The sequence below is a fragment of the Emys orbicularis genome, chromosome 10 (genome assembly GCF_028017835.1).
Source record: "Emys orbicularis isolate rEmyOrb1 chromosome 10, rEmyOrb1.hap1, whole genome shotgun sequence".
Lineage (NCBI taxonomy): Eukaryota > Metazoa > Chordata > Testudines > Emydidae > Emys > Emys orbicularis.
The window spans coordinates 24,654,471-24,666,841 of NC_088692.1; the positions used below are offsets into that span (position 1 = coordinate 24,654,471).

At 40.2% G+C, this 12,371-nt stretch overlaps 1 protein-coding gene across 2 annotated transcripts in view; it reads left to right on the forward strand.

Moving 5' to 3' along the window:
* Positions 1 to 12,371, forward strand: part of GRIN2A (glutamate ionotropic receptor NMDA type subunit 2A) — a 299,502-nt gene that overhangs the window by 232,802 nt on the left and 54,329 nt on the right. For both annotated transcript variants that reach the window (XM_065411694.1, XM_065411693.1), the window contains exon 10: positions 9,886 to 10,046. In XM_065411694.1, the coding sequence (XP_065267766.1) occupies positions 9,886 to 10,046 (161 nt within the window). The remainder of the gene's footprint in view (positions 1 to 9,885; positions 10,047 to 12,371) is intronic.

The following is a 12,371-nucleotide window of genomic DNA, read 5'->3' on the forward strand; positions in this document are numbered from 1 at the left end:
CATGTGCCAGCGCATTCCTTTCACTTGGTCCCCAGTGACCAGGACTGTTGTCACTGATGTCTCCTTAATAGGTCGGGGAGCACATCGGGGGTCACAAAAATTTCAATTCCTGTGATCAGAACGGGAAGCATGTCTGCATATCAATGTCCTGGAGCTTTGTGTCATAGAATCATAGAATCATAGAATATCAGGGTTGGAAGGGACCTCAGGAGGTCATCTAGTCCAACCCCCTGCTCAAAGCAGGACCAATTCCCAACTAAATCATCCCAGACAGGGCTTTGTCAAGCCGGGCCTTAAAAACCTCCAAGGAAGGAGACTCCACCACCTCCCTAGGTATCTGCAATACCTGTCAGGCCTTTTGAGATCACATCAGGTACTCAGCAGTGCACATCTTCACTGACAATACCACTGTGATGTATTATGTGAACAGATGGGGGATCACACTCCAGCATGCTGTGTCAAGAGGCAATTAGGCTTTAACATTAGACCTGTGACTAATCATTTACTTGGGATCCAGAATCACCTGGCAGATCACCTCAGCAGAAATTTCTCCCTGAATCACAAGTGTTTTCTGAAGCCCAACATCCTGCGGTCCCTCTTTGCAGTTTGGGGCATTCTAACAATCAACCTGTTCACCACAAGAGACAGCAAGAAATGCCAGCTGATTTGTTCCTGAAGGGGTCTAAGTCTGGGCTCTGAGCTGGAAATTGTCACTCCTGTATGCACCCCTGTATGCTTTTCCTCCAATTCTGATCATCTGCAGGTCATTCTCAAACTGAAACTGAATCGTGCCAAGCTCATTCTCGTTGCCATCCTGTGGCCAAGACAGTGCTAGTTCTCAGCCCTCCTCACATTATTGGATGGCCCTCCCATATACCTTTGTATTATCCCAACCTCCTGATTCAGCATCATGGTCAGGTTTTGTATCCAGCACTCAGCTCCTTGCCTCTCATAGCATGGATGCTGCATGTTTAGATGATGATGAGGAACAATGTTTGAAGGCCGTCTGGCAAGTCTTACTTAACAGTAGAAAGCCCTCCATCAGTGCGGCCTATTTGACCAAATGGTTCTCAATGTGGTTGTTGGCTCAGCTGAAGATGGCTTATATCCAAGACATCTTGGAGTACCTGTTACACTTTCAGTCTTCTGGTCTTTTACTTAGTTTGTTGAGAGGGCATCTGGCAGTGATTTTTGGCATTTTATCCACCCATCCATGGGAACAGAGCATTTTCAAATTCCATGGCAGTGAGGTTCTTGAAAGGAGTCACTCATTTCCATCCGGCAGTGAAATAAGTGGTTGCTTTGTGGGATCTTAATATTGTCTTAGCTGCTCTTATGGGGCCTCCATTCAAGCCTCTTGCAACTTCTTCTTTCTCTCTCTTGTGTCAGGAAACCACTTTCCTTGTATCAATAACCTCTCCAAGGCAAGTATGTGAGTTGCATGCTTTGATAGCAGAGCCTCCTTATGTGCATTTTTCCAAAGACAACAGAACTCTGTGGCCACACTCTGTTTTTATCTAAAGTGGTTTCTCAGTTTCACTTGAACCACCAGTGGTCTTCCCTAAGCTATATTCTACTCCACATGAGCAGCATCTTCACACATTGGATGTCAGGCAATGTTTAGCTTTTTACCTGCATAGGACTAAACCTTTCTATTCTTCATCTCATCTGTTTGTGTCATGTGAAGACCAAATGAAGGGGGCAAGCAGCTTCTTCACAGATGATTTCCAGGTGGATAACTTCATGTATCATGATAGCATACAAAGTACCTCAGACTGCACCTCCTCAGAGGGTGTGTGGTCATTCCACATGGGCCCAGGCAACACTGATGACGTTTCTAATTGATGTTCCTATAAAGGACATTTGCAGAGCTGCTACTTGGTCCTCCGTACATCTGCTTACAAACCACTATGGTATTACTATTGCATCCAGATCTGATGCAAATTCTGCAGTCTTTGTTTAAACAGGCTCTGAGCCCCACCTCCTGCGAGTACTGCTTGTGAGTCACCTGCATAGAATACATGGCTGCATCTACTCGAAGTAGAGAAAACGGTTACTTACCTGTATTGTACCTGTTGTTCTTCAAGATGTGATTCGGACGTGTAATCCACAATCCACCCTCCATCCCCTCTGCATTGGAGCCTGCACTCTTGACGTTCAGTGTGAAGGAACTGAGGGAGCCTAGGGTCATGCTGCCCTTATATCCCTGGGGGACGGGGCTATAGCCACAGTGCTCAAGTGCCACCCTTACAGGTACTGCTAGGCATAATTCTCTGGCTTCCATGTCCTGGATGCGTGTCCACCTACATGGAATACACGTCTGCATCCCATCTCGAAGAACAACAGTTACAATACTGGTAAGTAACCGTTTTTTCCCTTTTAGATAAAACAGATACTTCTGCACAGGTGTAGAAGGATGAAAAATGCACCATGAACACATTCAATATGTATTTTGTTAAAGGTAGAACATTTGAGAACTATTTCTAAGAATAGTACCAACAATGTAATTAATTTACAAAACCATTACCAAAAGTCAATTATGGGAATGGGGAAAAAGAGAAATTATTTTAAATTGCAACACTTATGAAATATTTGATGGAGACATTTTTTTGTTTCCCTTTCTTAAAGTGGAAAGAGTGAGTGGGTGATACGTGGCAGCTGTGTTTTTGTGATAGCACGCTGTAGTCGATGTGTAAATCTTCGTAAATGTGAGCTAGAAAGAGTTAATTGCAGTCATTGTAGATGGCCATAGGAAAGACTGATAAGAAACAAAATGAGCAGGACTAATTTTGTTCTCATAAAGTCATGGTGTCTCAAAATCCTTTGGAAGAATGTAAAGAAGTTCCTTAAAGCTACTTTTATTTTATATAGTATAAATAATTAACAGTGAGACAGATAAATGACATTTTTCATTTGAGGAAAAAAAGTGGAATTGGAAAAAGCTGCTCTCCCCCTCCACTCCCCATCCCGCTTTTGGTGCAACCTGGAACTGAAAGTGTCGAAAGATCTTAGATTCAAAGTTCTGACTAATATATTGGCAATGGGTAATATAAATGTCACTGGACTTAGCCATCAGCTAGTGATTTCAGTACATCTATGATTTTCTATATCGGTTTTGTCTTTCCCTTCCCCCAATCCTCCTCAAAAAATAAATAAATCTTGAGCCAGAAAATGACAGTAATTCCTTTCCATGTTGCTACTAAAAATTTACTTAGCCTATGGACATGATTTTGATTTTTCAATCTTTAAATTCCCTTTTATCTAACCAATAGATATTAAGTAAAAGAGGAGCCACATCTTTTCAGTGAATTTGTTAAAGTATCTAGAAATCCTGAAAAATAAAGGATTGCTTCAAGATGTTCTTTTAGATACACACATTTCCTCCCATCCCCTGCCTCCTGAAATGTTCTCAGACTTTAAAGATTTAAAATAATTAGTGTTTAAAAAAAGTAACCATGAGTTATGAGGGCAATAATCCTAATCATGTTAAAATAAATATATTTTTTTCTCTCTGGCCCTTTGGCACTCATTGCTAGGATTCCCTAATGCTTTTAATATAATAGCCCAGGAATTATCATTAGTGGTTTTCTTTAGAGAATTCAGACCTTCAGCAAGATTAGATTCCGGGTGGGGGAGAGGAACCAACCAATCCTGAAACTCAGTTCAAATGGACACTGCATAATGAGCTGAAGAAAAACTCCAGTAGTTTTAAAGACCCGTTAAAGAGATGTTCTATGATTCTGTATTTGTAAAGAGCTGGACATAAAGAAACTCATAAATCCCTTCACTATCTGAATTCTTGGCTGGTGAATCAATACATTTTTTTTGGTTTTGTTTTCTCTAGTCACAATTAAAAGTCAAGCTCCTTTGTCAATATTGTCACTGCAATGAAGTGATCCCAGCCAGGCACTGGGGTTGTTACTGTCAGTTCTCTTGTGATGTATTTATAGAGGAGAGTCAGGAGAAACCTATCCCTCTTTTAAGCAGTTGTCCCTGACTCTCAACATTCAATAACTTCCCATCCAAGGAATGTGTTATTTCTCCCTCCTTCTCCTATTGCTTTGCTAAATATATGGTGACAGGCGATTTACCCTTGTCCTCGGCTTTGAGACCTTTGTGACTCCCTTCTCTTTAGCAATCTTGCAAATGAGTCACTGAATTCCATGTGATTCTTGTCACACCAGAAGTACCCGCACAGAATGTACTGGAAGTGGGTGTTCAGAAACTTCTTCACAATGCTTCAGGAGATTAGAAGAAAAGAGGAAATTATGTTTTGACATCCTTTTTTATTTAAAAGGATTTTTAAAAGCCTCGGTGTACTTTTTATATAAACACAAAGTAAGTGCAAAAGGTTGGCATTCCAAGCAGCTGTTACTTATTATACCATAGGATGTCTTTTAAAAGCAATATGGGGAAGATTATTGAACAACAGTAGGAAATTATGGATATTTTTACTGATGGGCACCTTAAGGGGCTCTAGCATGTGGTCTCCTCCATGGCTGGTGGCTCCATTAGTTTGTGACCACACTGCCTTTGTGTTGGCTAGTTCCATATGGGCCTTGTGCTCAGGGGAGGCCAAGGACTGAATGTAACTGGCCCTTGCACAAAAGATACAAGATGGGGAGAAGAGGAGCCCAGATTTCTGCTGGTCATGCAATCTCTTTTGTAAGATGTAGCGAAGATTTCCCTCCCATCCCCAAGTGTAACTATCCCAGTGTGCTCTAGCCTTGGCCAGAAAAACCACCACTGGGTTGGTTGGGTCAGCACAAGTAGGTACTGTTAGTCATAGGCCCACTTCCTCTGAGCGCTAGCTCTATGTGGATGTGATGGAGAAGCCCTGCCCCTTCAGTGCATCTGTACAGGTGAGAGCATAATTTGGAGATTGTATTTTAGAGACTGACGTTATACTATTTGTTTAGATGTTGGCACCTGTATTTTAGAGATTGACATTGTACAGTTTGTTTAAAAGTTTTCTTTTTACAATCAGCACTGTGTAGTTACTCATGAATTTCCAGAATTTCATGTCTGGTTCATGTCTATTTCTCTGTATGTACAGAGCCCCTGCTACAGCAAGGCCCCAATCCTGTTCAGGGTCTCTAGGCCCCACTGTAATATTAAACACAGAAAAACAATAACTTTAAAATTTTCAAGACTTTAAGACCCATTAAATGCTCCAGACACAATCAGAGACCTGTGGAGAGGAGAGATGATGATAGCTAGATTGCCTTTATTATAGGTAGGCTTGGCAGAATTAGATTTTCTTTTTACAATTTCAGTGGATAATATCGGTGCTTATTTGTAATCATTTAAAATTTTTTTTATTGATTTAAATGTTCGCAGATGTGGGGAATTGGGGGGGAGGAGTCAGTCCATAATTATTTAATGGTGGTAGATATTAAAATTCAAAATGTTAATGATTTATAAACCATTAAAACACAAATTGTTAAAATCACATGTCAAAATATACAAATCAATATCCTTAAATCCACAAATCCTATCTGGTTTTACTTTTCATTCATCCGTCCATTTGTAACCACCCTAATTACAAAAATCTAAATCACTGGATTTTACCCATGAAGTCTTACTTTGCCTATGTGTAAATTTTGATTATTATCAATGGAACTATTTTTTCACTGGTTTGTGTGTACAGTGAAATCAAGATTTACTGACATTACTGATAAAAAATCAAATCCTTTCAAGCCTAATTATATGTAGGACTTATAGCACCACTTATTATTAAGGTTGCCCAACACTTCCCAATATAAGACCCTGTTTCAGCTGCTTTTAACTTTACCAAAACGTCAACTATTCAAGCTGAAATTTTGTGTGTTGGATGTCTGCCCCAGGTTGGATTGTTTTGCACAAGCAGCCTTAATTCTGGCATTTCCTAACACCGGAATCCTTGGTTTTTCAACCATGCAGTTCTTCTAACCTAGTTTTCTTTGTGTGGAATAATATAGGGCATACATTTGAGCAATTATTTACTGATATATGATTCATTGCCTCTTTGTCAGAGTACAGCAGAGTTAAGTCAAGAGGCATCCTGGCTGACTGGCCAGTTAGAGTAAAAGTTTTGCTCTGTCCCCTCTCTCCCTGTCCTGCCCCTTCCACTTGCTATTAGAACAACACATGATATGTCTACGTAGACAGCCTGGGTAGACAGATATGCACTACCTCTGCCTGAGCTAGTGTGCTAAAAATAGTGATGTGAACATTGCAGCATAAGTAGTGGCACAGACTAGCCACTCAAGTACAAGCCCACCAGATGCCCCAAGTCTATACTAGCCCATGCTGCAGCGACCATGCTGCTATTTTTAGTATGGTAACTTGGCAAGAGCTAGCAAGTGTCTGTCTACCTGGGCTGGGAGGCATGCTCCCACCTGCAGTATAGACATTCCCACAGAGTGTCATCAGAATTTTCAGATGAAAGCTTCTATATGAATTTTTGATAGCTGTGACTTTAATTAAACTTTTTGTAATTCCACTTTGTGCTGTACCTGTAAGAAATAGACTGATGGCAGCATATCTGGAATCCATCTCTACTGTGATGTTTGAGAAGGAAGAGAGTTCAAATGTGGGTATCATCATGAAGGATCAAGTTACTTGTGAATAATGTCCTGATATCAGTCACCTGAATGAAATCATCTGGAGCAGAAAGGCATATCGATAAAAACAAACTATAAAAATGAGAATAAGACTATTCTCTCAGCTCAGACCATTATACATGTGTCATGGGGGTCCTAGATCAGTGGATGAGCATTTTTGGTTACTGTATATGCTGCAGTGCTAGTAGCAAGCATAATATGGAGAGTTAAGAATGGATTGATAGCCTTTTGAATAATAGCAAATGTCCTTTTATGATCAAAATTGAATTTTTCTGCATTTAATTTAGAGATTTTTATTAACAATAAAAAAGAGCTGAAAATACTTCACAAAAGGTCTAAAAAGAAAATTGCATCCTGACAGCTACCATATATTCCAATTCCCATCAGGGTGCTTCAGAATGATTGAAAATATGTGAGAACTTGAGTCGAAAAGCAAGGCTTGCCAGAAGGGAGGCTTTTGCTGCCTCCTCAAACCCAAGCTTCATGGATCTTTGATGCAATCACAGGTCCTATATTCTCCCTCCAACCTATGTCAGTTCATAGAATAGATATTATTAAAAGTATCATTGAGATTTTCAAATTCCTCCTTACAGCTGGGTGAACTATTTGCAGTACATTTATTCATTGCATTTAGCTCTTTTCCTGTTTGCAGAGCATGAACAGACCATCACTTCTAAAAAAATTCAACTCCTTTAAGAATTTGCTCATGGCTAGCAATACTTGGTTGAATGTTTTGTGGTGATAAAGTCCAACCTATGGATTCTTCTTGAATGATTTGCTTCTTTTGAGTTTTTAATATTAGCATTTCAGTATATGAGTTGTGTGATTGGTCTGCTAAGTCACATGTTATTTATTCTGTTCTTTGATTGAATTACCTGTACTTTATAAGCCATTTCTGCCCTAAATAAATGTTTTGGAATTGAATTTTGACTGTCAGTCTGAAATTCATTTCCTGAAAACATTCCTATGAAGACAGCTTTGCTCATATGGATCTTCATGAAAAGTGAAAACAGAGCAAAACTTCTTGAGAAGTCACCAAGGCATTCAAACAATTTTTTCACTTTTTTCCAACTCTGCTTTTATACATTAGTACTATGAATAGAGCTTGCAAAAACTCATCAAATTTGAATTTTCAAAAACATTCAATTATTCCAATAACAGCAAAAAAATTTAAAATTTTTTGTAAAAAGTTTTGTTGAAATTTTGAAAATGTGAAAATTTTTGACCAGGAAATTATACCAGCCTTAGTACTTGAGGAACTAGTCATATTAATTTTAATACACTAATTATAAGTCAAACAAATACCTGGACCTAATTCTTCCCTTAGAATTTGACTCCCACTGACATGTGGGCATATATCAGGGAGCAGAATTTGGCTGAATTCTTACAAAGTGCAGAAAGGAGAGAGCAAGAAATCAGTCACACAAAGTATGAACTAAAGTGTAAATGTCTGATTTTAGGGTAAGCCTGAATCAACTGGCACAGATAAGGTAGGGAAATAATCCTTTAAACAGGAATGCAGTGTGAATGTGCAAACAGAGCTATACAGGAAGAAGCATATTGCAGCAAAATTAAATGAAAGTAAAGTTAGTTTCATTCTAGTTTGCCATAGGCTTCATTAAAATGAAGTATTCAATTGCAGTGTCATCCCATGAAAATTATACTGCAATAAACAAACTATTTTGAGTCTAAAATCAAGGTTTGACAGAAGTGAAAATGTTCCTATAGCAAATAGTTTATAGGCAAGCCTATTTGCTGCTGTCTCACAGTTGGCATTGGAGCCTGGGAATTCTTGCTATACCAAGAGCAAAATTTATGAAGGGAAGCACTACCTCTGTGGCCCAAAGGAAGCAACTGCTGTATAAATGAATATTAGCTGACTCTCGCACTATATGGGAGATGGATTGGGAATCTAACCTTTACAGTAATAATACAAAGAGCATTTTACCACTGAAACTGTGGAGTGAGGATCCTAGATAATGTCTTTCCCACAATGAATTGCTTTTAGTCATATTAAATTGAAGTTCCTCATTAGTCAAGTTACTTCAGTTTAGGGCCAATTTTAACAAAACATTTTAATTAACCTTCACTTCTGGTAACACTTCCTTACAATGTTATCCAAATGTTTACTCAGTCTGAAACCCAAAAGCCCAAAGGGCTACTGCTAATCCTATGGAAATACTGAAACGTTCCCAGTGTGGTGCCTGTACATTCTGCCTTTCCTAGCTGCATAGCTTGTCCATTTTGTAACCCTATCCAGAGTCCATTTGAAAAAAAAAACTCCTCACTGCCAGTAAGCCACCTACCCCAGGCTCAGAAATGAATTACTTTTGTCTTTAAGTTATAGGTCGGGGGTGGGCTTAGGTGTGCACTATCTCAGCAGGGATTGTCAGAGGCATTGTTCAGGGAAACAAGGCAGCTCCTGCTGTACTTTTCAAAGGGTGCAGAATGAACTTCCATCCACACGAAAGCAGCTGCACTGGTTCAAGCCAATTCCCCCCCCCCCCCTTTGACCTTGCCCTCTCCCCGTGGATGGCAAGCATGCTGCAGGTGCTAGTCTGGTGCAGTCTTTGTGGTCCCTTGTGCCCTAGGCCAATGAAAGAGAAGGCTCCTTGCATCCTATGCTGTCTTTTGTGCAAAAGCTCACCTAAAACTTACAAAAAATAAGAGAATGCGGATGGCGAGGACTTCATTTCAGGGTTGTATTTTCAGTGTGGCTGGCAATGGCATTATCACCTGTCCATCCCACGGCATTGCTTGCTCTTTTGTTAGTTTTTGTTTTTTGATGGAGGGACTGGTTTTCGAGGGAGGGACTTCCTCCTGGTTCCAGTGTCTCAAGCCTCCTGTGGTCAACTCAGCTGCGATCACGAGACACCCTGGAGGTTGTGAGGGAGCAATATAGAATGTCAGAAATGTGCTGATGTCACTTCGGGCGTGAACATTTTCATACAGCTCCACAAGTGACAAGAGGGGCTTTGGCAGGAGGTGTAGGGTGACCAGATGTCCCGATTTTATAGGGACAGTCCTGATTTTTGGGTCTTTTTCTTATATAGGCTCCTATTACCCCCCCCTCCCCACCCCCTGTTCCGATTTTTCACACTTGCTGTCTGGTCACCCGAAGGAGGTGTCAGTCCAGCACTGCAGAAGCACAAGTTGTCCTTGAAGCAGGCAATGTGGAGCTTTTAGCTGGACAAAATTCAGGCCTTCTATGCAAATTATTTAACAGGAGATCAATCTGTGCTTACATGTCTCTTTTGAGTGTTTCTTTCCTTCTCTCTAGTTTCAGAGGCCACATGATTATTCACCCCCCTTTCGATTTGGAACCGTTCCAAATGGGAGCACAGAGAGAAACATCAGAAACAATTACCCAGATATGCACCTCTATATGACAAAGTATAATCAGAAAGGCGTTGAGGATGCATTGGTCAGCTTGAAAACTGGGTAAGCATTTTTTTATTTATTTTAATGAATGCTGCAGGCTTTACAGAAACTGAGGAATATTGATCCACACTTATAATGATAAATGACTGTCAGATACCAGGCCTTGGTTCTGGATGAACGGTTCTTCTGCTCAGAGATGGACTTTGTAACCACAGGGGAGTTTTAACCTGTTACTTTTGTTTGGGCTTCATTGTCCAATCAGAATAACAGGTGCCTATCATTTTAATATAAATCTCCTCTGTGTACTGGTAGACCGTTGTGTTATGTCTCTTCTTATGTCCAGATGCTCAAGTCTCTCTTAGCCTTTACTTGTACTCTAGGTCCTGTCCTATAAACTTTTATCATTTTATTGCTCTTTTCTGAACTGTTTCCAATTTGTTAATGTCTTTTTAAAATGCAAGATGTCCAAAACTGAAGGCAGCACTGCAGCTTATGCCTAACCAGTGCAAGTTATATGTTTATTAGTTTATATGTGTGTTGTGAATCATGACGGGACAGCCGAGCCTTACTGCTTTCGGTATGAAACTTCCTGAAGGTAGCTACACTCAGCAAAAGTCTTTACCTTGGCCAAAGATTTGGGTTGTTGTGTGTACTTGCAGGGTTTTTTTGTACACATTTTATTCAGTGTGGTTTTTGCTCCAGCTGCTTGCACTATAAAAGACTCTAAAACACAAATAAAACACCATTCAGGTGATGGTGTGTGAAGGCAGTTGGCTGGTTGCAAGGGAATTCTGAATATCCACTGAAACTCAAAACTGATTCCTGTTGCACTTGTAGCATCTGTTCCTCCTCTCTACAAGATTTAATCCTCTTGACAGCATGAACTATTCATTTTCATAGACTTTTCCCACTGGAGTTTCTTTTCCTCCTCTAAGTGATTTCTCATCCTGGACATTCCTAGGTGTCTACCCTGCTTCCCTTGAGTGACACTTTTGCAGCAGATGGTGCAAATAACCTGCCATGTACAGTATTTTCCAGATCAGTATAAGACAACTGTTACATACAGCTGAGTCCTTTAGTGTTTTGTTTCATGGCATCTAAGGAAGGATTAAAAGACAAGTAAAAATACACCATCAGCTGCTGACGTTTCAGACTACAAAAGTGTCACTTTTTCTTTGATTATATCCTAGTATCTATCACGCCAGCAGGATTATAGCACCGCAGTCAGAAGGGGTTGGATATTATTTCCCCTAGACTCTGCAGAACAAAAGCTGCAAAGGGTCCAAATCAGTGTTATGATTGTGGACACTCACTCTGTTACTACAGAACACTGTATTGAAGCCCAGGCAGCACATCAATTGCTTCCTGTTATGTTCTTGAGTTATATTTATGTCACTTGTGTTACCTGTGGTCAAGAGGGCCTCTGTTACCACATCTCTGCTGTTACATACTCAGTATACAGATGGCTCAATCTCAGTGAACTGACCTGCCCCTTTGACTGCATTCCCTCTTGTTTCCTGGCTTCTGTTGCTTCCCATCTGAACTCCTCTTTCTGTTCATGTTTACTAAATAAAATGTCAAAACAAAATCTACAATTTACAGTCACAATAGGCGTACAGCACACAAATACAAAAACAAAACATCCAAACTTTTCATCCCCTAGACTCTTTGTCCTGAGAACTAAAAGGTCTATTTGATTGCTGGTTTTGCTGAAGTCATCTGTTTTTTCTCAGCCATTGCTAGCTCAAGCCTTTTCTGCAACTGTCCCATCTCTCTCTACCCCTTTGTCTGCCGATGTATTTAGGGCATGAAGGCCATGAGGTCTATTCTCATGGCCTTCATGCCCTCGTTACTGTTTTAATTCATGTGCAGTCCAGTTTCACTCCTTTCCACTGAAACCACTGTCATTCAGGTCACAGGTCAATACCTCCTGGCCAAATTGACGGGCTCTTTTCTTCATATTCATCCTCTCCAAATCCAATCTATCTTTCACCTTCATCACACTCCATTCCTTTCAGCTTTTCTTTACCCTGGCAATGTGGACTATGTGTTGTGGGATGACATTTCCCTTGACCAGCAAACCAGGGACTGAAGCCTGGGCCCCCAGAGCTAAAAGCATTAGTTGCTTGAAGGTTTAATGTTCAGTTTCTTTCTTTCTTTCTTTCTTTCTTTCTTGTCCCTATATTTGTATTGTACTGTCGGTGTCTAATTTAGATGGAAAGCTCCTTGGGGCAGGAGTCTGGTCTCCCTTTGTACAGTAATGAATACTTAGTACTCAATAAGTATCTAACAATAATGGTGTGGTACTTTTGGTCCACATAGAAATCAAACTAGAAAGTGGCCTCTTGTGAGATATCAGTTTGGTTTTTTCAGACTCTGAAGCTG